The following is a 25,600-nucleotide window of genomic DNA, read 5'->3' as shown; positions in this document are numbered from 1 at the left end:
GTCCGAGAAGAAAGGAGAACATTCCAGACCTGGGACCAATGAGGTAATAGTCGGTGTAGGACAGGCCAAGTGTGCCATATTCATGAGGTCACGGCGGTTCTAGGCCCACCAGAGGGTGGGGTGGGACAGAGGCTGAGGTGGGAAGGACTGCCAAGTCCAACTACAGAGCACCCTGAAAGGCAGGGCGTCTAGACTGGAACGGCTGAGTACCCAGGCCCTTAGAGAACTCCGAGCAGGAGTGGGACGCGAGTGTCTGCACTCTTCACATCTGATGCTGATCCTTCTCTTGTGAAATTCTGTCTGCTCTTGGCTTTGATGACACTTCTGCCCGTTTCCTACCCATATGTCCATAAGTACTTTGTCCCACCCCCATTCATCCGTATTTATCAAGGACAAAGAATACCTGGTCATCTGATCTTTACATCCTCTACATCTAACAAAGCCTTGTGTGTTGTAGAAATAAAAATTACCCAAATATAGTCTGCTATATAAATACAACCCCCCTGTCCGCCCCCCCCCCCTTTTCCATTTCCTACTCTCCAGGAGAGGCAGGCGGGAGAACAAATCTGCCCCAGCTCCTGTGTTATGCTCCGCACCCGGGGCTGTTTCCCCGGGTGTATCCTAGCCCGTGTGTTTTAGTCTCTGTTGTGGTTGGATGAGATGGGGGATCTGAGGTGACACAGGAGCAAACGCAGTGTGGGCTGTGAGCGTCCGTGGGCGTCTGGTTACTCTAGCGGCCTCTCGGCCCAGCGGGAATCCTGGCGCAGGTACTCCAGGCGGTCGCTCTGCCGGCCCTCCCTGAAATGCAGCTCAGCTCCCGGGAAGCCCCGGTGGTGGGCATGCCCCTGCAGCCCGCGCTCCCAGACACAGCCGGCCGCACTGGTACCGCGGGCCTGGAGGCCCAGCCAAAGAACGCCGCGCGATGCTGCCGCGCGTGCCTCTCACCAGCCAGCCTGTTTTCCTGGGGGGGCCCCGGGTTCCCAGGGTTTGGGGGTGTGGCCTAAAGCACTTGGGGCGCCTGGGTGGCACAGCGGTTAAGGTCTGCCTTCGGCTCAGGGCGTGATCCCGGCGTTATGGGATCGAGCCCCACATCAGGCTCCTCCGCTATGAGCCTGCTTCTTCCTCTCCCACTCCCCCTGCTTGTGTTCCCTCTCTCGCTGGCTGTCTCTATCTCTGTCAAATAAATAAATAAAATCTTAAAAAAAAAAAAATAAAGCACAGTCACAAAGGTACGCGTCCTTCCTACTGCCCCAGGTGCCAATCCTGTACCTATTCATGGGCCTGAGGGGGAGGGACGCACCTGTCAGGCCTGGACCTGGCCACCTGGGGAGCGCGGGTCCTGCAGCGCATCTGGCTGATGAAACAGCTCCTGCATTAACGCACCGGAGGCTCCCGACCTCTGCGGGATGCTGAGCTCTCAACCGCAGACACTGCCAAGCAGCTTCTCCTGTACCCCGCTAGAACCGAGGGCTGGTAGAGCGCCCCCTTCCGGTGATGAGAAGGGCAGCTGGGGGCGACTCCCCTCGGGCCTCTCCGGAGCCCGGGGCCCCACTTCCCGCATGAAGCCCCTCCCGGCGAGAACTCCAGCTGCTCCCCTGAGCGACGTCCCACGCTTTCACCGTGCCCAGCGCGGGGCTGGCTCCTACGCACGCGGCCCGGAGGTTGCGGCCCGGCCCTTCCTACTCCAGACCCAGACCCGAGGGGAGAGCCCTCCTCGATTCATGCAGACTCCGGAGCTCCGAAGCAGGGGTGACGGATCCCCGTCGTCACCCAGACAGGCTGAAGGGCCGGTGCCTTGCTCCCCAGCCTCTCCCGTGGCCACTCCCTGCACGAGTGACACTGTAGCGGTCACCAGGCCGCAGCCCCTCACTTCCCCTCGAGTTGGGGCAGGCCCAGGCAGGTGTGTGAAGCCCCCCCCCGCCCCCGGTTCCGGGAACCCCTCTACCCTGTGACCGGAAGCTGGGAGTTTGCAGAACAAAAGACATATTCCAGAGCACTTGGAAGAACGTGTATTTCGGTTCTTCACTAGTGTCCTCAAGACAATTTGCCAAACTCATGACAACTGCGGCTGGGCTGCCTTTGAAGAAATCCCGTTTCCCATCAGGACGGGCTTGGCTTCTGGGGACCTCAGGCTCTGGGGGTTGTGGGGCCGCACACCCTAGGTCGGGAGGGTCCCGCTGGGCCAGGTGCAGCCTGAGTGCAGGGCCGACTCGCGGGGAGGGGGGGGGCTCGGTCTGTAGGGGGTGGGGACGGAGACGTGGTCCCCCACGGCGAGCACGGTCGCCCTGCACGGGACGGGATGGGGCTTCAGGAGTCCACGGACACCGAGGACAGGCAGAGCCCACTGCCCGGGTCGGGGCGGCCGGCGGGGGGCGGTCTCGGGACGCTCAGGCGGGCGGCAGAGGCTCGGCGGCACAGCCCACCTTGTTGCTGAAGAGGCGGGAGCGGCTGCGCGCTGGGGCGGCGGGGCGCGGCGGCGGGGCGCACGGGAGGCCGCGCACGTCCCAGAGGCGCAGCGCGCCGTCGTGCGAGGCCGTGTAGAGCACCTGTTCGTGCACCTGCGGGCGCGGGGCGGCGCGTGGGACGGCGCTGCAGAGGCCCCCCCGGCCGCCCTCCCCTCCGCTTTGTCGGCGCGAACGGCACCTACCTAGCCAACTGTCGGTGGCCTCTCCGCCGGGGGAGCCCGGTCTCGGGGTGCCGGGGGCGGCCTTCCCCTCCCCGCCGAGGCAGAGCCCAGGAGCCGGGCGGGAGCGCCTACCTGGATGCAGTTGATGACGAAGGCGTGACCGCGGAACACCCTCTGCAGCGCTCCGGACTGGGCGTCGAAGGCGCGCGCGCGGGCGTCCCCGCTGCCCGTGAACACTGTGAACACAGGGCGCCGCTGGGCCTCCCGCCCGGGAGCCGCCGCCTTCTCCAGGACGCCGCGGCGCAGGGGGCGGGGGCGCGGCGGGGCAGGCCCGGAAGTGACCGGGATCCATCCGCCCGCCTCACCCGGAGGTCATTAGGTTCAAATGGGAACGAGCAGGAGCCCCTGGCAAGGGAGGAGGCCCCACCTTCCTTTTCCTGCTGCGTGCCTGGGAACGCGGGTGCGGGGGTATACTACCCCACTTCCCATGTTCTGCGGACTGCGGCTGCTGAAGCTGCCTTGGGCTGCAGGGCCTGCCTGCGCGGCCCCCTCCGGGGCTCCTGTCCCTCCTGAGTACCACCTCGGGCCAGGTCCCCGCTCTGAGACCGTTGGTGAAAGCCTTTGGTGAGGCCTGGCTTCCCTGCTCTAAAGCCCCTGTCTGGGGGTGGGGGTGGGGATGAGGTCATCCACCCCCCATCATCTGAGCAGCCTCCTGGAGCAAGGACCAACCAGAAATCCGTTCCTCCTCTGTCTGGCCCTCCAACAGAGCCGAGACCCTCTGGCGTTCGCTGGAGCGCCCCTGCCCAGCTCTCCTGGGGGAGTCCTGGGATTCAGCCTTCCTTGCGCCTTTTCCTATATTAGAACTTAGTTCAAGAGTTCTGGCTCCAGTGAGCACCCGGGTCACCTGGAGGGCGGTTAAGGCAGATTGCTGAGCCCACCTGAGTTTCTGTCTTAGGAGGTCTGGGGCGGGGCCTGAGAGCGTGCATGTCTAACCAGTTGGGGGGGGGGGTGCTGCTGCTGCTCAGGGACCACACTGAGAACACTGACCAGAACTCTGTGGTTTACTTATGGTCCTGGCCTGGGCTCTCCCGGAAGCTGACACTGACGCTAGGATTTGAGTGCAAACACTTCATTTGGCAGGGCATTCCACGAAGCGGGGAGAGAAACAGGAAGGAAGGATGTCCATACAGGTGTATTAGCAGGTGACTGCAGGGGGCCCCTTGGAGAAGGTGCAGACCAAAGCTCAGAGCTGTGCCCCCTGGGAGGTGGGGGGTAAGTCATTAGTTGAGGGCCTCTCTTGTGGGTGTCAGCTCCCAGCCCTCCTCCGACCTGCTCCTCATGGGAAAACCCTCTAGGGGAGAGGACCTGAGAACCCCAACTGCGGTATCCACAGCCTCTGCCACGCCCACCCACAGCCTGGGCAAGCCGCGGGGAGCCCCAGACTCAGGCAGCTCTTCCTTACCCCACTTGCTGCTTCACCTGCCTATTTCCAGCCCTGCCGCTAAAGCTGCTGGTGACTGTGGCTCTAGAGGGCAAGTTTCATTCCTGGGTCTCTTCTGTCCCTTTCCTGCTTCCCCTACCCCAACCCAGTGTGGCTGCTGGGCATCCTGTGGATGGGAGGAGGGTCAGGAACACCCTGCAGCCTGTTGGCAAAGACCACGGACAGATTTCCTTAATAGTGAGCAGCAGGTGGGGTCCCTCCCAGCTGCTGCCAAGGGGAGGCGCCCTGGGCGGCTTTAAACTCTTTAAATTAGAGGTCCTGGCTTGGGAGCAGAGCCATAATCACACTTACAGGCTTGGACCCAAAAAGAAGGAAAAAATAATTTTCCCGTGTCAGACACCTAAATCCCGAGGGTATCTCAGGCTCTATTTTCAGAGATCCACATTCTGTCTTCATCTAACACCTGTGCTGTAAAGTCAACTTGAATTATCTGCTGTGACTCCCCCCACCCATCTGCTCCCTCAGTGTGTTATGTGAGAGAGAGAGAACAGAGAGGGGATGAGGGAGGCTGATGGTAAAGCGATGCTGGGGACAGTTTTGGGAAAGAGATGTTCAGGAACCTGGGAGCTCCACCCCCATGTAGGTATGGTGAGGTGTGTGTGTGGGGGGGTGCTTCCTGGAACAGTGTCTTCTGGGTGTGTCTGGGGTGTGAACATGAGCCAGGCCTACAGGACAGAGCCAGCAAAGCTCAGATGTGTCAGTTTGAGACCTGTGGGACAGACAGCTTGTTGCCTACCCAATAAGCCATTCTGCCCTTCTTTCTTTCCAAAATAACCTGATTAATTCTGGCAGCAATATTCCCAGATAAGAGATTTCATTATTCAGTCCCTCTTGTAGGCAGTGGTCAAAGAAACGTATGCAAAGTCTTTGGGTAGGGTTTCCAAGAAATATCTTTAAAGAGACCCACTCAGCTAAGAGACACATCCTTTTGCCCTTCCCTCTTCGTCCTGTCTGCCTAAAACGTGGCACGATGGCTGGAGCTCCAGCAGCTGTCTTAACTATGAGGCCCCCTAATAGATAGGAAACATGTGCTAAGGGTGCTGAAGCAGCGTGATCAAAGGAAACTGGGTGCCTGATAATTTAGTGGAACCATCCATTCCCACCTAGACTGCGCCTCAGAAATTCTACCTGAGAAAATAAACCACCATTTCATTTAAAGCACTGTTATCTGGGCTTTCTCTTATCAACTTAATGCCAGGTGAAGCCAAACCCACGTGGCCCTCCATTCTGGCAGAAGTCAGTGCCGCACGGTCTCATTTCAAGAACTGGAATGTGTCTGTAAGACAACATTCTGAACCCCGGGACTCCTGAACATTCAGGCTGCTGCGCGTTCTTGTGGGGAGAAGCTGGGGAGGAGGCCCCACACCCTTGTTTGGACCTTCTTTGTAAGTAACCCTAGAGGCACACGTGCGTGGAGCGGGCTCGGCTGCTGACCGCCCAATGGCCGCTGAGGCTCAGGAGGGAACAGCTGAGTAAGAAGCGGAGCGCAGAGGCCCTGCGTGCGGGAGGACTTGGTGGGGGCGAGCAGTGAAGGGCAGCGTGGGGCCAGCCGGGGCAGGAGTCACTTACGGGTGCCTGCGTGGTATTTGAGGGCGCTCACGCTGTGTCGGTGGGCTGCAAACGTGCGCACGCGCTCCCCCGTGTCTGCCAGCCAGCACTTGACCGTCCTGTCGGCGCTGCCCGAGTACACGTGCCGGTTCACGAGCTGGGGGAGGAGGGGGGAGGGGAGCTGGACTCTGGTGCCGCTGGCCGCAGCAGGTGACGCGGGGCCCCCTCCAGACCTCGCTGTGTGACGGGGGGAGGGGCACGTGCAGGTCTCACTGGAAACCGTGGACCAGCAGGAACTGCCCCTGCGGGTGGGGACCCAACCCACTGCCTGATCCAGCACCCAAGAATTTTGTCACTTTGCCCTCAGCCACGCCACTGACTGTTCCCCTGCTGCTGAGCGTAGACAGGCATCCTGCCAGTGCCTTCCTGGGGGGCGGGGGAGGGGGCGCAGAGAAGGCCCATGCAGCGCTCAGCCCGCCAGGAGCAAGGCCCATGGAAGGTTCGCCCGTGTTGCTCTTGTTGTCAGGTGTCTCTCGTCTGCAGCTCTTGCTGAGGAACAGCCGTGCCTGAAAGGTTCCCGTCAGTCCACCTGTAGCTACCGCCCGGCCGCGCCAGCTGTTCCCTCGACTGTCCCGGCTGAGGAGAGGGCTCCCGCAGCAGGGCTTTCACTCTGGACGTTTGCTCGCAGAGGTGCAGATAGGAAAAAGAAAGGTCTAGAAGCAACCTGACTGGCTGCAGTGTGTCTGAGGGAGATCGGTGCTAGGACCAGAGCTGAACAGCCAGGGGCTGTCCTCGGGTCCTGAAACTCCTGCTCCCGGGGCTGCCCTGGGGGGCAGGGAGGAGCCCTGGAGACAGGCTCCCCCACTTCCCGCCTGCCCCAGCTGACCAGCGTGGCATTCACACCCCTGCTCTACCAAGCAGGAGGGAAGAAGGCAAGGGCCTGGGAGGGAAGGGATGGGGCTGCGGAGGCCCCTCACAGGAGCACCCCTTGCCAAGATAGACAGTGTCCTAGCCCAAGGGAAGTGCAAAGACTGTTAAAATAACTCTGCACAGTCCTCTAGACAAAATCCCCATGCAGCCAAGAGAGCCGCCACCCAGCAGTTCTAGTTAGCAGGGATGCAGAGGAGAACCAGAAGTCGGGCGGGGAGGGCAGCTGTGAGCCCTGGAGAGAGCCGTTCGTGCCAGAGCTGGAGCCCAGGAACCCGTGGAGGCTTCGGAAAGAGGAGGCCCCTCTGCTGGGGCAGCCGGCAGCAGGCCTGGAGCGAGTACCGGCCACCGGCATCCTTAGCACGGCCAGGGCCCTCCTAGCTCGAGCACGCACTTGCCCAATGACAGCCACACTCTAGGCCCCTTTCCACTCCGGTTCCCGCGGCTGACCCAGTTTCCCCCTGTAATTTCCCAGTTTAAATCTCAGAGGACGGGGACTCTGACTAGTCCGGATTACGTTTCCACCCCAGCCACAGCACGGGTCACACTTGGCTTTGGGCCATTCATGACGGCACAGACAGCGGGATCCTGGGGAACACGTACGGCCTCCTGCCCCGGTGTCTGCCCCATGCCCTGTGTGTCCTGACCGTCCCCGTGAGCCGTCGCTCCCGAGGCAGCCCCAGGCCTCCAGTGGCTCCACTTCCTAAACGCGCACTGAGACTCGCGGACCTGGAATTAAGGGAGCTGGTGTGTGTAGGCTGCGGGCTGGAGGCCCCTGGGGGCCACTGGGCACCTCCACAGCACTCAGCCCGCCAAGGGAGGCACTGAGCTTCGACGGCCGCTGTAGCGAGGGGATGACGCCACCTGCTCCCCACGCAGAGTGTCCCAACAATGTGGGGCTGTCACATTGTGTTTGAAAGTGACCAAGCTGCACGATCCAAAGTACAAATCAAGAGTCCGGAGGCCCAGGAAATGCTCCAAGCGTGTTGTCCTTGGCTGCCTAAGACCTCACTGTTCACTTTGGCTGCTTTCCTGAGAGGGACGTCCATGGGGCACAGCCGGGCAGCTCGGGAGGCCAGAGGAGGCCCAAGGCACATGGGGAAGCAGACAGACCCTGACAGGGGCATGTCACAAAGGACAGGGCCTGCAACACTTCCCCCAGCCAAGACAGCTCTGAGGGGACGGGGCTGGGGGCCATCTCCCTGCTACGTGATCCATCCAAGTAGATGGCAGGCCCAGGCAGGCAGGCCTGGGGCTCTGCTGTGGAGGCCCCCGGGGTGCGGGCCTCTCCCCGCTCAGCTCACAGCAGCAGGTGCGCTCGGGCAGGGAATGAAGCCGCTGGGCCCGGCTGCAGAGCATAGCTGGGCTCCAGACAGCCCGCCTCCGGAGTAAGACCGACAGAAGAGGCTCCCCCAGTCTGGCAAGGCACAGGCCCCACCACACCTTTATAAGCTGCTGGTCAGGGGCGCCTGGGTGGCTCAGTTGGTTAAGTGTTGGCCTTCAGCTCAGGTCATGATCCCGGAGTCCCAGGATCAAGCCCCATGTTAGGCTCCCTGCTCAGCGGGGAGTCTGCTTCTCCCTCTGCCCCTCACCCTGCTCTGGTGCTCTCTCTCACTCTCTCTCAAATAAATGAATAAAATCTTAAACAAATAAGCTGTTGGTTACATGTTCAGTCCCGGTTCCAGTCTGTCTCTGCCCCTGACCAGCTGTAAGACCCTGGACAAGTGGCTTACCCTCTCGGAGCCTCTGTCTTCTCATGTGTAAAGTGAGAAAGGTAAGCACGGGCAGCGAATCTGCTAGGTGCCCAAAACGGCACAAACTGCCCGGCACCCACGCGGGGCACGTCTGGGCCCCGCCCAGCACCAGTTCATGAAATCCTCACGACCACCGGGGTGGGCGTGATTTCACACTCAGAATCCCTGACCCAAAGTCTTGGGGCCAGATGTATTTCAGGAGTGTTTGGATTTTAGCAACACGCTCATGTTTCTACAGCAAAGGAATTCATATTCCCAGGAAGTGGGGTAGAGTGAGCTCCAGCTAGCCTCCTATCTGTGCGGGCCAGGCTTTGCTGCCAAGGGAGTCTTGGTGCCAAGCCTTAAAGAACAAAACAAAACAGAACAAAACCTTCATATTGTGGAATTTTGGATTTAGGAATTATGGACCAGGGTTTCTGGGTAGACATAATCCTCAACCTGTAAACAAACCAAAATTCCTATGTTGACAACAGCCTTAACCCTTGTATCTGTGAGTGTATTTGGAGACAGGATCTTCAAGGAGGTAGTTAAGTTAAAATGAGGTCATTGGGGCAGAACCTAACCCAGTAGGACTGGTGTCCTTATAGGAAGGGGACATTTGGAAGCAGAGGGACGACCACGTGAGGACCCAGGGAGAAGACGTCCAGCTATGAGCCAACACCTGGGTCTTGGACTCGAAGCCTCCAGGGCGGCGAGACGACCCGCCTCCGTCGTGGAAGCCGTCGTCTGCGGTACTCTTACACAGCCCAAGCTAACAAGTACACAGGGGAGGGTGGCGGCTCAGAGGACGACCCGGGGGCCTCCCTGGCGAGGGCCAGGCGGAGCTCACCTCCAGACAGATGACAGAGCCCTGGTGCTCCCTGAACACCCGCAGCTGCTCCCCGCTCAGGATGTCCCAGGCACGGATGGTGGCGTCGGTGCTGCCGGTGAAGGCAGTGTGACTGGGCGTGTCCAGCACAAGGCAGAGCACGGCTCCCGTGTGGCCCCGCAGCGTCTGGTGGCAGCAGCCGCTGGCCACCTGCCACACCTTGGCCGTGCCGTCCGTGCTGCCCGTCACCAGGAGCCCGCCAACTTCTTCAGCGCAGGGAGCCCCGGGCAGGTCCCAGGGCGCGGAGTAGGCTAGGGTCAGCACACAGTTGCGGTGGCCCCGGAACTCCTGGGACACCTGCCCCTTGTCCACGCTCCAGGCTCGAGCCGTGCGGTCGTAGGAGCTGCTGAAGAGCTGGTTGTTGGCGACCAGGATCCTGGTGGGAAGAGGGAGAGGGCAGGGGTCAGACCACGCAGGGGTCGGGGCAGGGGTCAGACCACACAGGGGTGTGTAGCAGGCCGTCTCGGAGTCCCTGGTGTCCTCTGTGTTCAGTGAACCCAGGGAACTTTGTGTGGGAGGAACGGGGTTCTGTTCACACCCATGGGGGGAGGAGAGGCCTCCCGAGCAGCAAATATTCATGATTCTTAGTCCCATTTTGATGAATGTTAAGAACTTCTCCCCAGAAAATACACGTTTGTCTTCAGTACAGAACTCTGCATAATGTCAAGGCTCTGTTCACACACCCTTATTAAGAAGCCCCAGGCCCCCCCCCCAACCTGAGAGGAGCCCACAAAGAGGAGCAGCAGAGGGGGAGCTGGAACGGGCCAGTGTCCCAAGTGTGAGGACAGAGCAGTCGGGACCCTGCATCTTGGTGTCAGAGGCGCCTGGCGCTTCCCTGGCCTGCTCGCCGCCCACACGGCTCACCTCTGCGCGGCTCACCTCTGCACGGCTCACTTCCCACAGGCAATTAGGGGGCCAACCGCCGGATACACGCGCTGCTTCGGACCCCCTTCTTCCCTAACTCCCCGTACGGACGGTTTTTACGACATGCGTATGTGTAAGGGAAAGTGACCACGTGACACCACGTGTCACCACAGGTGATGTTCTGGGGGCCTGAGCCCTGCCTGGTCTGGCCTGGCATGAGAAGGCATGGTCCATGCCCCCCAAAACTCACACACCCGGCCGGGCTCTGAAGTGAATTGCACATCCCGGCGTCAGGGATGTGGCAGCTGTGAGCACAGCTCCTTAGTCATGCCATACAGTTGCTAAGTCACGCTTAGTATCGACCCGGAATGATCCGCCCCATTTAGGACCGTGACCCCTCCACGGCTGTGTGTGTGAATGTGTGTGAACCGTGTGTGTGTGCTGAACACGGCAGAGCCTAATTTCTAGCCTTGATTACCCAGGTTTGCTTTTGGGGAGCAGCTGACGGTTTCCGGTTACAAGCCGAGCGCAGGCCAGTCACTGAGATGTGGCCTCTCCCACCCGCCCCGGCCTCACGACGCGAGACTCCCGCACACCCACACTTCCCTCCGTCACAAACTTCTTCCTCAAGGAAGCGACCAGCAGGAGGTGTGACTTCCTCCACCACCTCATCTGCCGGGCCCTGGTGGCGGGTGGCCGGCCATGCCCGCTCCAGCTACAGAAGCAGGGGGGAGGTGACCTTCTCCACTCGCCACCATCCTGAGCCAACACGACACTCTGTCTCTGCTGAGGGGTGGTGCCTAGTCCTGCCCTGTGGGTGCACGGGTCTGGGCCTCCCATTCCCACCCTGCAAGCACTAAACCACGGGCAAGTCGTTTCCCACCCCGACCCAGGGCTGCATAAAGCTCAGGCGGCAGCGTCCCTGTGGCCGAGAACAGCTCTCCTCCAGCCGCCCAGCCCAGCCCAGCCCCTGACCTCCTCCAAATGCCTGCCTGCACTGGGCCCTTTTCCTTTTTTTTTTTTTTTTTTTTTAAAGATTTTATTTATTTATTCGACAGAGATAGAGACAGCCAGCGAGAGAGGGAACACAAGCAGGGGGAGTGGGAGAGGAAGAAGCAGGCTCATAGCGGAAGAGCCCGATGTGGGGCTCGATCCCATAACGCCGGGATCACACCCTGAGCTGAAGGCAGACGCTTAACCGCTGTGCCACCCAGGCGCCCCTGGGCCCTTCTCCTGGCTGACTTAGCTCAGCCCCCCTGGGCACCCTCCCCACCCCCATCAGTGAGGCCTCGAGGGCCCGTGCCTAGACGGGCAGGCAGGTGCCTGGACCCCTGGTCTTCCTCGACACTCCCTCAGGAGTCTAGGATGGCCACCACAACTTACATAAATAGTGCCAAACTGATGTGATCAGCAAAGGAATTTTCATGGCTCAGCTCAGACCCAAATTCAATAAGGGAAGGAAAAATTCAAACCTCCTAGAGAAGGAGGGGTGGGATATTTCAACAACAACATGGAAAGGAGAGTTTTAAAAATACTCTGGACTCCAGAACAAGCCTTCTCCCCAGCCCCGGTTGACCATCAGGTACCAATTAGGCCACTTCCTCTGGAATTCGTGGCCATCAGTAGGGGATGTGGCCACCATCGACTTTCCCCGTGCCTAGCGGTGGGCAGTGCGCTGCTGGGGTTCCAAGGGGGGCGTCCGGGCACAATCAATGTGCTGGTGGTGCCTTCCTTCCCCACCCCCTGCCTGCCGAAGCCCCGCACGCAGCCCGGGGCAGCTAGCCCTTGTCGTGCCTGAAACACGTGCACCCGGGCCTTCCACAGCTGTGCGCTCCGGGCGACCTTCGCACATCTGCACGCAGGCTTCCCTGCAGAAGCTGAATTCCTCCAGGGGCAGGGGCCGCACGGCCTACACCTCTGTCCCCTGGGGCCCCGGCCACACTGACCTGTTCACGATGGACGTGTGTCCCCGGAAGACGTGCAGACACTGCCCGGTGCGCACGTCCCACTTCCTGATGGTGCGGTCCGCGCTGCACGTGAAGGCGACCTCGTCCTCCAGCTGGCAGAAGGTCACGTAGCTCTCGTGCCCTGCACACGAGGGGAGACGTGAGTGTGCCGGGGCATGGCCGCTCTGGTCTTCCTTCGGGAAGCGAGCAGGGTGGGGAGTGTTTGGGACGAGTCCAGGATCACTAGCCCTGCCGAGGGGCGATTTCCGTCTGGGCGTCTCAGGAGCTACGGGTGCCAACAGAAATTCAGGGGCACTGTCCCTGCCCCGGGTCCTTTAGATCCCTCTTTTCCCACGCTCTCTTCCTCCTCCCTCCTCCTCTCCACCCCCTTCTCTATTGGTGACTCTCGGTCTTCTTCAGACTCCTCAGCTGTTTGTCTTCACCCGGTCATTGAACAAACCCAGTGTCACAGAGGCAGGACGCATAGAGGCCCAGGGCACCCCTGGCCTTCGGGGCCAGAGCGCTCGGCCAAGCTGCTGGGGCTGCGGCTGACTCGCCTCTGGACACCGCCATCTCCTCACCTGCCGAGGGGAGAGGAGCGGCCCTTTGTTGCGGGGCGGCCGCGCAGGCTGGGCGAATGCTGGGCGGTGGCTGTGTGGGGAGAGGGATCGGGTCCTAGTCCTTGGAACCCGGAAATGTTACCTTACTTGGGGAAAAAGACACACGTGCCGATGTCAGTAAGGATCTGAGGTGGGGAGTGTCCTGGATTCTGGCCAGGAAGGCCACCACAAGGGTCTCTGTAAGAAGGGACAGAGGGAGATGGGAGGACACGGGGAGAGGAGGCTGTGGAGACGGCGCAGAGTGACCTGAAGGCGCCCCGAAGACGGAGGGAAGTGGGTCTCCCCACAGGCTGCAGCGGGACAGCCGCTATACCAACACCTTGATCTGGGCCCACTGACGCTGGCTTTGCATTTCTGGCCCCCCCAAACTGCGCCAGAAGAAACTTCTGTTCTAAGGCATCCAGTGGGATCACTGGTCACAGCGGCCACAGGAAACTAAGACACTTTCCCTGCCTTCAAAGAGAGGACGAGCCGGGCAGGAGAGCGTCGGCCAGCATGACACGGGCTGGACAGAGCACGTCCGGGGTCGGCGGAGCAGAAGCCCCAGTGACGCGGGGCATGAAGAGTCTCCGCGGGGCCTGCTGGGGAGGGCAGGGGAGAAGAGCTGGGGAGAGAAGACGGCACACGCCAAAGCAGGAGGGGCCCCTAAGGCCAGAATTCAGGTGTCTGGCAGAAATGGCGGATAAGGCACAGACATACTGTGGGTGGTCTAGGACAGACGGAGCCTGGGGTCTCGGCCAGGTGCACCTGCTCGTCCGTCTTATTGGTGCGATCGTCAGTGCTTGATGATCGGCCTGGCTGACAGAGCAGCCCCGGAAGCACTCAGCTCCCCAGGCGCAGGAAGGCCTGTCCTTCAGGTAAAGATGGCTCCGCCTCAGGGGCGCCGGGCCGGCTCGGTCAGCGGAGCGCGGGACTCTTGGTCTTGGGGTCATGAGCTGGAGCCCCACGTTGGCTATAGAGTTTACTTAAAAGACAACAAAATCCTTTAAAGTCCTGTGTGATAAAATCTAAATGTATTTAGAATCTAAAATCAGGGGCGCCTGGGTGGCACAGCAGTTAAGCATTTGCCTTCGGCTCAGGGAGTGATCCCGGCGTTATGGGATCGAGCCCCACATCGGGCTCCTCCGCTAGGAGCCTGCTTCTTCCTCTCCCACTCCCCCTGCTTGTGTTCCCTCTCTCGCTGGCTGTCTCTGTCGAATAAATAAATAAAATCTTTAAAAAAAGAAAAAATAAAATAAATAAATAAATAAATAAAATCAGAATTTATGGGGGCACCTGGGTGGCATAGTCGTTGAGCGTCTGCCTTCGGCTCAGGGCGTGATCCCAGAGTTCTGGGATCGAGCCCCACATCAGGCTCCTTTGCTGGGAGCCTGCTTCTTCCTCTCCCACTCCCCCTGCTTGTGTTCCCTCTCTCGCTGGCTGTCTCTCTCTGTCAAATAAATAAATAAAATCTTTAAAAATAAATAAATAAAATAAAATCAGAATTTATGGGTCAGACATATGCCCATATATGCAAAGACTATACCTATATCTCTTTCTATACTTACATACACTCATATACAGATTTAAAAAAAGAAGTTTCCACCTCAGATAACCACTCTTTTTTTTTTAAGATTTTATTTATTCATTTGTCAGAGCGAGCAAGAGCACAAGCAAGGGGAGCAGCAGGCAGAGGGAGAGGGAGAAGCAGGCTCTCCGCTGAGCAGGGAGCCCGATGTGGGGCTCGATCCCAAGACCCTGAGATCATGACCTGAGCAGAAGGCAGACGCTTAACGACTGAGCCACTCTGATAAGAACTCTTCCCCGCCCCCGCCCAACAACTCTTGATAGCAAACTGAAGCTGACTATATCTGAGGAGAATCCAGGAGCCAGAAAATCAGTTGAATCAAAGGAATGTTATACCCAAGATCCATTTCACAGACGATGAAATGGATTAATTCATGTGTGGTATCTACATGTGTGGAATATATTAATTACGTTAAAGATCACAACTGAATTTTAAAATTCCGTCTAGATGTCTGGTACCAGACAGGGATTTTTATTTTTTTTTTAAAGATTTTATTTATTTATTTGACAGAGCGAGTGAGAGCACAAGAGGGGGAACAGCAGAGGGAGAGGGAGAAGCAGGTTCCCCACTGAGCAGGGAGCCCGATGCGGGGCTTGATCCCAGGACCCTGGGGTCATGACCTGAGCCAAGGAGATGCTTAACCGACTGAGCCGCGCAGGGGCCCCAGACAGGGATTTAGAATATTCTGGGCAGTTTTGAGCCGATGTGCACTTTTTGGCCCTGGGGTTTCAGCTCGGTTACTCTTGGAAGAACCCAACTCCCTGGGTTCTAAGAAAGAGAATTAAAAAAAAGAGAGAGAGAGAGAGAGAAAGAAAGACATGTTTTGCAGTCTTCCTGGATAGCGTGTACCAGGCCTCTAAGAAAACGATGTTTCTGTGAAGGAAGCAAACCCTCGAAGATGATGCCGATTAGGGTTCCTTAAAATACACGTCAGTTTAAAAGTCGAGGGCAAAATGTGTTTGGCAACGCACAGCCCCACTTTTTGCCAACCCCAGAATGTTTATAAAATATTTTAAGATTGTCAACAAACTTTCCCTGAAACCAGAGCTGCCGTGGGGAGGGCGCCGCGCCGTTGGAGGAGCCACCTGGCTTCCAGGGCTGGCTGGGAGGCGGCCCGGAGCCCCAGGGCAGGAGGGCGCAGGGAGCCGGACCTGCACACACAGCCCGCAGTCCTCCTCGGACCCTGGGCCATCCGGCGCCAACCAAGCCAGGAGAGGCTTCCGCAGGGGCATCGGCCCCATCCTGGCTGCTTCTGTCTCGTCTCAACAGCATCTGACAGCAGGAAGGAGACAGGCCAAGTGTATATAAGGCCAAGAAAAGCACTGGAAAGCAGTGTGGCCAGTAAGCCACGGCAGCCCCACTCAGTGAAGCCACAGCCACAAGACCAGGGATGTAGGACCAATTATACGGCCCATGGAAGTAGGACAAAAAAAAGGATATAGACAATAAAAATAAAAATATAAATATCTATAGGGGTACCTGCGGGGGGGTCACAGTCGATTAAGGGGCTGACTCGGTTTCGGCTCAGGTCGTGATCTTGGGATCGTGGGATCAAGCCCCACATTGGGCTCTGTGCTCAGCGTGGAATCTGCTTGAGATTCTCTCCCTCTGCCCCTTCACCATCCCTCTCTAAAATAAATACACACACACACACACACACACACACACACACACACACACAAATACCCATAAACAAAGACTTGAAGAAAAGAGTCAATAATGAAAAGAATTTTTTCAATGTAAAAAACAATCTCATCTCTAAAGCTGGACCAGGCTGACCCTCTGCCCTCCTGGGGGCCTGGCCCTGGGCTGGCTGAGGCTCCCTGCATCGGTCAAGGCCCTCCCAGGACAAGCCCCTTCCTCTGCACACCAAGCCTCCGTTCCACATCTGAAAACCCACTGACTGAGTCCCAGCTCAGAGCCCGGCTGGCAGAGGCTGCAGAGCGTGTCCCTGACCACAGTCCACAGACCATACGACAGGGCCCACTGCGCACAGCCTGCAGGGTCCCCGGGGCAGGGAGGGATGAGGGAGGCTGGGGACAAGGAGCCCATCCCATCTCCAGGGACCACAGCGCCACTGCCACGAGCGGTTGGAATTGTGTAGAATAAGCAAAAAAGCCCAACTAAAAATAAACATTTTTGAAGGGATAAAGAATGCAGATAAGACGCAGTTATTATGTTCAAAAGGACATGCTGAGGCTCGGGGTTTTCTGCCAAGGCAGTCGCCCACCCCCCGCCTCCCCGGCCGCACACCCCGACTCGCCGGAGGTGCCCCTTCCACATCCGGGAGGAGGCGCTCAGCGCACTGGCCACCCGGGGTCTGCGGTGGCAGAGGTGGGCCGGCGTGGGCACCAGCCAAGCTGGAACATTCGTTTGACTAACTTGGCAAGAAAAGCGGGGCCTCCTTTCCCTCTGCTGTCCCTGGCAAGTCTTAGGTCGGCCCCTCCCCCACCCCAGGGGGCTCCCTGATCCCCCCACTGCCTGCAGGGTTCAGACAGCTGGGAGCCCAGCAGGAGACTTTGGGTCTGGATCAGTTGGCCCGCAGCCATCAAAACCTCAAACCATGGTCACACTTCCCTGGAGGGAGGCCTCTCCACAGCCATTTCTGGGCTGCCGTGAACTCTCTGGCCGTGGCTCCCCCAGGTCTGGGGGCGCCGAGGGCCCTGCAAGTAGCAGCCACGGTACAGCGGCCCCCTATACCATGCCCCCCTCGGCAAGGGTCTCTTTCTCAAACTCGCCTTGAGCTACTCTGTTGAGGGTGCCATTTTGTTTCCTGCCTGATGGAGCCGCCCCTGGATGTGTCCCGCCAGCAAGCCGCAGCAGCGACAGCCACGCGACCCGAGCATGGAAGCTGTGGCTGAAATAGCGTCTGACAAAGCCATTGGACACTCGGCCACTGGACACTCGGCCACTGGAGACTCGGCCTCCTGCCCCGAGCCCCCAGCCACGACAGGCTAATGCTCCTGTCGCTGGTGCCACTGCAGGGCCTGTCCCTCCTCCTCAGCTCCTCTCAGCCCATGCCCCCCACCAGGCAGCTCTCTGGCCTCCTCTGAGACCTCCTCGATCCGCACCCACGGGGAGCTCACTACCCCTGGACGGTGGCGTCCGAGGCGCTGAAGAATGAATTACCTGCCTGGGCTTCCGTCACATCCATGCTTACAACGAACTGCATTTTGATGGAATTCTTCCTTGACTGGGACGAAGTTAATAATGATGTGTTTATGTCTGAGAGCCTTCCCTGTGCCCCCACAGCCTCCTCCAGAAATATGTAGGAGATGCGCGCCTGGGTGGCTTAGTCGGTTAAGTCATGATCCTGGGGTCCCAGGATCGAGCCCCGCATAGGACTCCCTGCTCAGCAGGGAATCTTCTCCCTCTCCCCCTACTTGTGCACGCCCTCTCTCTCTCAAATAAAAAAAATAAAATCTTCCCAAAAAATGTAGGAGATGATTCAGAAAGCACACTTCTGGGTATCTCCAGAAAGGAACGGAAAACAGGGCCTGGAAGAGATGTTTGCACACCCAAGCTCAGCGGCATTTCTCAGCACAGTCATAAGGAAGCAATCCAAGAGTCCGCTGACAGACGAATGGGCAAAAAGAATGCACACAGCAGAACAGTACTCAGCCCTCCAAAGGAGAGAAATCCTGACACCCGCTACAACACAGACGAACCTTGAGGGCATCCTGCTAAGTGAAATGAGCCTGTACGAGGTCCCCAGAGCAGTCAGATTCAGAGGCAGAAAGCAGAATGGTGGGCACCAGGGGCTGGGGGGTGGGCGAAAGGGGGTTATTGTTCAAAGGGGACACAGTTTCAGTTTCCCAGGCAGGAAAAGTTCTAGAGATGGACAGTGGTAATAGCAGTATGTTATGAATGTTTACTATCTTCAAACTGTACACGTAAAAACAGTTAAGATGGTAAATTCGATGCTACATGTTTTCTATTAGAGTTAAAAATTGTCCCAGGTCCATTCCAGGCCCACCTGGGCCACGAGGTGCACCCTGACTACCCCAGCTCAGGGATCCTGCTTATCTGAAGTTCGAGTGCACACAGCCCCTCAGTTTAGCCAACCTGCAGACTCCCAGGGGCAGCTTCTTCGAATCTAACACAGGCACCCAGCGCAGTCAAGCCAACAGTCCAGTGGGACAAAGGCTCTGGAGCAGGAGGGAGGAGGGCAGGCTCCCCCCAGTGACGCTCTGCCTGCATAAACATGGCAGGACTGGCTAGCCCTTCGGAGCCTCGAATGGCAGAATCAGGCTGTGAGAAGCAAAGGACGAAGAGCTTTGGAGCTGGCCGGGTACCCTGCCAAGGAGGTGCTCTTACTCAGTCCGGGCTTGTGGATGTGAGCCTGGAGGACAAGGTCACTAACAGAAGCCCGGAGCTATCTATTGACTGGTTTACTGCCCCCTCACACACACACACCCCCAACCTCATAAGGCTAGATGACCATGTTATCATCCCCAATTCACAGATAAAGAAACTAAGTCACAAGAAGTTGAGTAATGAGATTCGAGCCCAAGCAGCCCAGCTCCAGAGCCGGGGGCTCTTGACTATTAACGGCCCCTCCTGCTCCCTGGTGGCGAGTAGGGGTCAGGGGTCATCAGGATGGGCAGGCACCAGCAGGTTTCCAGTAAACAGGAGTGTGCAGTTTGTTCACATGGAATTAAAAACAAACAGCACCCCGTCATGCTAGAAGATGCTGTTAGAGGACAAGGATGCTTGTGGAAGAACCGCAGTGGGTTGGACCATTCAGCCTGGGTCCCTTACTACATAGGAACAGACCTGGACAGGGACTGCCATCCGGGGACATGCTGCTTATTTCATTGATCCAATGAAGGTGCCCCAACAGATAAAAGAAAAAGGGGGGAGATAATTCCATTAAATGCGGTTCTTCCCTTTACAGAATAATTGGCAGTTAAGCCTCCTTCTCCCCCTGGAGCTCACTAACTGCATTTGAAAGCCAGTTCCATTTACTGAAAAAGCAGAGCTGCTGTGGGAGGGAAGCTGGGGGGCCCTGGTTATGCAGCCTGCTCTCCAGGACCAAGGGGGACAACTTGCCTGTCAAGCCCCCACCCACAGGGGACTGCCCTGTTGTTCCTCTCCAGCACATCCCTCGGCATAAACTTTCGAAACCCTGAGAAACTCACAGAAAAGCCTTGGGCCCCCAACTCCCTCTGCTCCCCAGGAACTGAGCAGAGCAAGAAGCTCGTGTGCAGAAGGAGAGCGAGGGCAGGAGCTGCCCACTCCGGCCACTCTGCCCCAGAAATCCAGGCCTGGCCCACCAACAAGCTCTTCTCCAGAGCCTTCTTGGGGGCCCAGCGCTGCACCAGGTGCTAGCATCACCCCAATTTGGCAGTTTCCACAACAGGAGTAGCAAGAGCCTGGAGTGGGGGTCAGGAGAGCCCGGGGATCTGGGCTGCAGCTGCTCTGTCCTGCAGCATCGTCCTGATGATAGCAGGAGCCACAGAGGGGGAGAAGCCATCTGCAAGCCTGCGCTGTGACCTCAGGCACGTCCCATAACCACACTACATCCCAGGGGATGCTGACAACAGAACCTCCCTCACAGGTTAGGCATCTAGAAAACACTTCGAATTCTCCATGTGTTGGTAAATCTGTGCCTGCCCATTCTCATCTATAAACCGGTGTCAATTCTATCTACCTCACGGTTTTGAGTATTAATAATAATAATGGATAAAGAAGTAAGCATATTGAGGGGTATTTATAAAATATAGGATACTAAACAAATGCTAAGACATTTATTACTATTTCACTGATACAAAAAAATTCCTATTGGGGGCAGAGCTAGCAAGACCTTGCTGTCTTTGGGGGTGGGGGGGACACAAGGACTATCGCACACCCCAAAAGACTTTTTCAAGTTAAGTCTAATAGTGCGATTTCAGGGTGAGGAAAGCTTACTTCTGTTCCTTCTGTCCGTGAAAATTCTTGAAGTACCAACCCTTACAGCCGCAGAAACAATTCTGGTAGAAACGGGTTGGCAGTGTTTCAGTTTGATAGTTTTCCCGTTGAGTGGGACGGCTCTCAACCAGATCACCAGAGGGGCAGGCACAGGCCCACCAGGACGCAGGTGTGGGTGTCCTGGGGGACAAGCCACCGTGAGGGCCACCAAAATGGTGTGAAGGGGAGTTGCCAGGCACAGAGCTGGGTGGTGATGGCAGGGCAGAGCTGGGCGGGAGGGTGGGCTCTGGAGGCGTGGTCTAGGCTCTAGAGCGGCCCTGGGTGCAGAGCCCCACGCCTGCCAGGCCAGAACCACCCCGGAAAGGCCTGGAGCTCAACTGGGGAAGAAACCCACCTTCAAACTGGGCTCCCACAATGGACACCAGGCCTAAGGGTTCCCAGGGTCAGGATGCAGCAGATCCATCCAAAAGCTTGTTAAAAATGCAAATTCTATGGGGCGCCTGGGTGGCTCAGTCGTTGGGCATCTGCCTTCGGCTCAGGGCGTGGTCCCGGCGTTCTGGGATCGAGCCCCACATCGGGCCCCTGATCAAGCTGGGAGCCTGCTTCTTCCTCTCCCACTCCCCCTGCTTGTCTCTCTCTCACTGGCTGTCTCTGTGTCAAATAAATTAATAAAATCTTTAAATAAATAAATAAATAAATAAATAAATAAATAAATAAATGCAAATTCTAGAGTCCTACACCAAGAGCTCACTGAAACTGGGACCTGGGAATTTACATTTCTGAAAGCGCTCCAGATGAGTCTTATGTTTGGGAAGCAATACTGTTGGATTATAAACTTTGGACAAATCTTAGATCTTCCACTCTCAGTTCGGTGCCTGTGTGACTTTGGGGGTGATTTTGGGGGTGGCAGAGGAATGTGTTAGTTTATAACTGACTCTCCCTTATCCACACCCACCCCATGTAACAAGCGATCCAAAATTCATCTCTTCTGGGCTTTGAAATATCTACCATAACTGCTTTTATTTAAAACCAATAGGGTCGGGGTGCCTGGGTGGCTCAAGCATCTGCCTTTGTCTAGGTCATGATCTGGGGGTCCTGGGATGGAGCCCCACATTGCATCAGGCTCCCTGCTCAGTGGGGAGCCTGCTTCTCTCTCTCCCGCTTCCCTTGCTTGTGCTCTCTCTCTCTGTCAAATAAACTTAAAAAATCTTTAAAAAAAATAGAAAATAAAACCAATAGGGTCAATATCAGCCAATGGTGAAGCTGTTGTACACCCTGTGCCCACATGACTTGGAAGGTGCAGGGAGGCCACCCAGGATTTGCTGATTATGGTGGAAAAAACACAGGCGATGATAAAAAACCACAGTGCCGAGAGCCTGTGCTTCAAGGGGCCTACCTGCTGCTCAGGGGCCACCAGGAGCAGAGCTGGAGAGGGGCCTCACAGCCCTGCCCTGCAGACATGTGACAGGGTCCCAGCATAGGAAATACATTCCCCTCCAGTGACTAAATACGCAAGTATAAACCAGTATGCATGCCTTTGTGAAACTTTTATAAAACAATATGTGCGCCTACTATGTGCGCCTCCTGCCATTGCCTCACGTTTCCAAACACGCTATGTGGGTTTAACAACCCCATTTTGAGAAACTTTGATCCATCCCTCCCCGCCACCCCTTCATTTTCCAGCAGAAGAACCGAGGCTGCAGAGAGAGCAGAGTAGAATGGCCAGATGGGGAAGGGGGCGTTCAAATTTCAACTCCACCCCCCACAGGCCGTGTGACCCCGGGCAACTTACTTCCTGCCTCAGTTTCCCTGTCTGCGCGAGTGGGCTAACAGCAGTGTGAGGCCAGCCAACCGCCGTGCTCAGCAGCGCCCGCGCTTAACCAGCGCCGGTGGTTACCGCAATGGTTCCTAGAGGAACGTCCGGCCAAAGCCACTCGGGCAGTGAGAGACTGGGGAAGGCGCTGCGTGGCCCGCGGAGGACGCAGACGTGCGATTCCGGGTTATCTGCTATTGCCGTTGTAATGGCAATGATTTCCTGCACTGGGCTGACAGGTGAGGGTAGCCCCCCGCAGCGGGTGCTCCCCGGCCCACGCGTCCCGGTGGCCGCGGGCTCCGCACCCCACCCCGCGCTCTCTCGGCCGGTGGCAGGCTGGGCCCCCGGCGAGCGCTCCCCCACGAGCGCCCCGCCGTGGGCGGGAGCTGGGCTTTCTGGCAGGGGTCTGCGGCGGCAGGGCTGAGGTCGGAAGAGGGCGAGCGCGCGGAGGGGACGGAGCGGGAGGGTCTACCTTGCAGGAGTGCGCAGCACTGGCCGTCCGCGGTGCTCCAGAGCCGTGCCGTGCCATCCTCGCTGCCAGTCAGCAGGCGCTGCCCGTCCGGGCTCAGGCTGAGCCAGTTGATGCCCCCGCGGTGGTCGGCGCAGACCCTCAGGGCCGAGCCTCCGCCCCCCATGCGGCCGGCCGGGCGGGAGACGAGGAGGCTGCGCCCCGCTAGGGAGGGGCGCCCCGGCATCGGCGCGGCGGCTCCCGGCGGCTGCGTCCCGCGGCCATGGCCCTGAGGGGCACCGGGTGCGGCGGAGGTGAGGTGGGGGTCCTCGCTCCCGCGCCGCCCGCACGGCCTCGCGGCCCGAGGCCCCAGTTGGGGCTGCGCTGCTGGGGGCGGCCCGCCGGGACGTCCCGCTCCGCAGTGAAGGAGTCCCGGCCCCACCGGCTGCCTCCCTTCCCGCGCCCCACCTGAGCAGGCCCTCCCTCGGAGCCCGGACGACCCGGCAGAGGCGTCTCTCGGCGCGCTGGAAGGCTCGGGCCTCGTCGCGGGGTCCGGCGCCGGGGGAAACCCGGGAAGTCGGGCGCCCTGCGCCCCGCGCGCCCTCCCCGGCCCGCGCCGCGCGCTGGGGGCGGCGAGTGTGGAACAATACAGTCCAGCCTGGCTCCTCCTCAGAGACCACCCCCCAACCTGTCCCCTCCCACTTCTCCGGCCGGCGCCCCAGCCCCCACCCTACTGCCCCCCCACCCCGGCACCCGGCCCTCCGGACCCACCTCGGCGCGCTGCCCCAGCGCCCTCCCTGGGGACGCCGGAGACCTGCCCACGTGGAACTCTCCAGGCTGCCCCGTGCGGAGACCGAAGGCCGGGACCAGGCGGAGGAGGCGGACGCAGGGTCCCGTGGGGTGAGCCGCGCGCGCCCCGGAGCTGACTCGGGCCGGCTGCTGCGCGCCACTACCGGGCAAGTCTGCCCCCCTCCAGGCTTCCAGCCCTGAGGACCCTGCCAGAGAGGTTCTCGGGGGACTTTGGGGTGGCCCCCTTGTTGGAGAGCGCCCCTAGTCCGCTCTCGCTGGGAAATTACGCATACACCCCGAATTCTAAAGAAGTTCCGCAAGTGGGGTGGCGGCGGGCTAGCGAGAGAAGAGCGGCGCGGTGAGGCTTCCCGGAGAGGTCAGGTTCACCCATTTGAGCGGCCGCGGGGTCCTAGGCTACGGGCTCCCGCTGTTCTTGTGCTGGGGGTTTGGGGCCCCCACCCACTAATCCACCATCTTTCGGCAGCCTCTCCCACCCCCATTCCACCCCAGCGCCTCTGACAGTCCACTGAGGTCTCTGCTGGAATCCCACACCCTGGGTTGTGAGCCCTCCCGGAATGCCTGCTGGTTCCCATTAGAGCTGTTCCGGTGCCTGCTTCGCGGGGGGGGGGGGGGGGGGGTGACACCCCCCCTCACTCGGATCCTCCAGGTCCTAAAGGTAGCAGGGTTTCCCGAGGGGCGGGGTGGGGGTGAGGAAGCGAGGTAGCTTTGGAAAGCCAGCCCTCATGGCAACAGCCACACCTTCTCCCAATGGCTATGTCCAGACCTTGAAAGAAAATGCCGTGATAGGGTCCCAAAGCACATGGGACAATTTCTTCTCCAAGCGTCTTAACCAGAGTAACCCACTCTTTCCCCGATCTTGGCATGCAGGCGGAAGGGAGGACTGTGGGGGTCTCCACTATGCTAAGACTGGGTAGAGGGAGGCTGGTGACCTGTGTCCAGAGATGCTCCTACAGGCTGATCGCAAGTTCATTTTAGCACCTGTGACCTTGAAGCTGCCATGGCAACATCCAGGTATGAAGACCAATGGGCAGTTTGCCATACAGGTGCTCAGAAGAAAATCCAAAGGAGACAGAAGACCCTTCCTCGGGCTGTTGCTCCAGGGGTGTCTAGTCGCTCCTTCCCTCGGGGTCCTGGTCTGAGCCCTTTTACCTTCTCTGCCCCCAGGACAGGGTTCCTCCATGCCTGACACGGGACTACCACGCCATTCTCAAAGGAGAATTGCTGAGCTACCATTGGCTGTTGAAAAAAAGAAGAGAAAAGAAAAGGAAACGTGTTTTTCCCCTACATTCCAGATTTCAGCCTTTACAAGGCAGAGGGAGGACTATTTGGGACAGAGAGACCTTCCCAAGCCTCCTGACCTTTCACTGTACAGGCAACAGCCGTGTCTGGCTTATGGTTTCCGGCCAACTCTGCTAGAGGCTCTCCCTGAAACATACCCACCATTCACACTTCCCACCAGCATCTTGCCTGCATCAGATAATGAAGAGGTAAAACGAGTTCTCTATTCACCACCAGACAAGTAACGATTTACAAGGCTGGCAGAAATCTTCCCTACATATTTTATCCTCCCCAAACACTAAACAAAAAAACTCTACGCTATCGGAATTTTTATGTTATTTCACTGTAATCAAGTGACAGTGATAAGGCAGGCACGATTGATTACACATTGTGTAATAACGCTTAACTTCCGTAACAACTTCTCGTGATAAATATTATCTTTCTGATTCTGCTGAGGAGGACAATGAGGCCTAGTGAGGGTAAGTAGACAAAATCATTCAGTGAGTGGGAGATGCAGGTCTGTCAGGCACCACGTTTAAACGATCTGTCTACACAAATGCAAGCGAAGCAGTGCCTTGAAAGGAGCAGGCCCATCCCTCTGTGTCCCTAAGACACAGAAGGCTTGTGGTCATTCCTTTCCCTCCAATCCCACTGAACTTTCCTGGAGAGAAATCTCAGGCAAAGGTCTGGCAAGAGTGCCTTTCCCTGACTATCCCGACGACGAGGATCTGTGGGCACCCGGCTAAGTGCATTTCTCTGTGGACCGAGAGGAGCACAGAGCAAGCCAGTCTCTTGCTCCCTGCAGAGATCTCCTGCAGAGATCTCAGACATGCTGCTCGTGGGCAGCTCTCCTCTTGCCAGTGGCTTTTATTCTCATCGGACCCAGCAAGGCATCCTGGTTACAGTGTGTGTGCATGCGTGCCTGTTCTTGTGTGTGTGCGTGCCTGTGTGTGTGTGTGTGTGTGTGACTAGGAAGGACAACAAGGGAGGCTGGTTTAGCAGCATCTGCTTTCACTCATTCCAGAAGATTTCTAGCTGCCCACAAAATGATGCATTTGCTTGTGTTCTGTGTGGATTCTGAAGCCAAGTTGAATCTGTACTGGAGTTGTTAATCCTACTG

The 25,600-nt window shown here is 58.1% G+C and overlaps 2 protein-coding genes across 3 annotated transcripts; both read right to left on the bottom strand.

The window, feature by feature from the left end:
* Positions 1-538: 538 nt before the first annotated feature.
* On the bottom strand, positions 539-2,387 carry LOC148110325 (uncharacterized; the record flags this gene model as incomplete). The annotated part of the gene is given in 2 exon segments (XM_087860614.1): positions 539-1,877; positions 1,879-2,387. Coding segments are annotated over 2 exon segments (744 nt in total), but the record flags the coding sequence as incomplete, so codon positions are not given.
* WDR86 (WD repeat domain 86) lies at positions 2,245-23,759 on the bottom strand. Of its 2 annotated transcripts, none has more exons than XM_045792295.2 (7): positions 23,164-23,759; positions 22,417-22,681; positions 12,035-12,176; positions 9,186-9,600; positions 5,697-5,832; positions 2,759-2,862; positions 2,245-2,558 (listed from the first exon to the last, which is right to left on the bottom strand). In XM_045792295.2, the coding sequence occupies exons 2-7, from the start codon at positions 22,637-22,639 to the stop codon at positions 2,388-2,390; spliced, it is 1,191 nt and encodes a 396-aa protein (XP_045648251.1). In that variant the 5' UTR covers positions 22,640-22,681; positions 23,164-23,759; the 3' UTR covers positions 2,245-2,387. The 2 variants fall into 2 exon arrangements, with proteins under 2 accessions (XP_045648251.1, XP_045648250.1); XM_045792294.2 differs by lacking the exon at positions 23,164-23,759 and adding an exon at positions 22,861-23,023.
* Between the last annotated feature and the right edge of the window lie 1,841 nt (positions 23,760-25,600).

The sequence above is a fragment of the Ursus americanus genome, chromosome 3, assembly GCF_024610735.1.
Source record: "Ursus americanus isolate L20-20 chromosome 3, mUrsAme1.1.p, whole genome shotgun sequence".
Classification (NCBI taxonomy): Eukaryota; Metazoa; Chordata; class Mammalia; order Carnivora; family Ursidae; genus Ursus; species Ursus americanus.
The sequence above is the reverse complement of the archived record's forward strand: the minus strand, read 5'-3'. Positions and strand labels throughout refer to the sequence as shown.

Bases quoted from the DNA above. Each gene is read 5' to 3' on its own strand.
- WDR86 (XM_045792295.2), bottom strand. From the start codon at position 22,639: ATGCCGGGGCGCCCCTCCCTAGCGGGGCGCAGCCTCCTCGTCTCCCGC. The intron at 5,833-9,185 runs GTGAGCTCCGCC...CTCCTCCCCCAG, and splicing joins GCTCTGTCATCTGTCTGGAG to CTCGTGAACCGGCACGTGTA. The intron at 2,863-5,696 runs GTAAGTGACTCC...CTGTGTTCACAG, and splicing joins CAAATACCACGCAGGCACCC to TGTTCACGGGCAGCGGGGAC.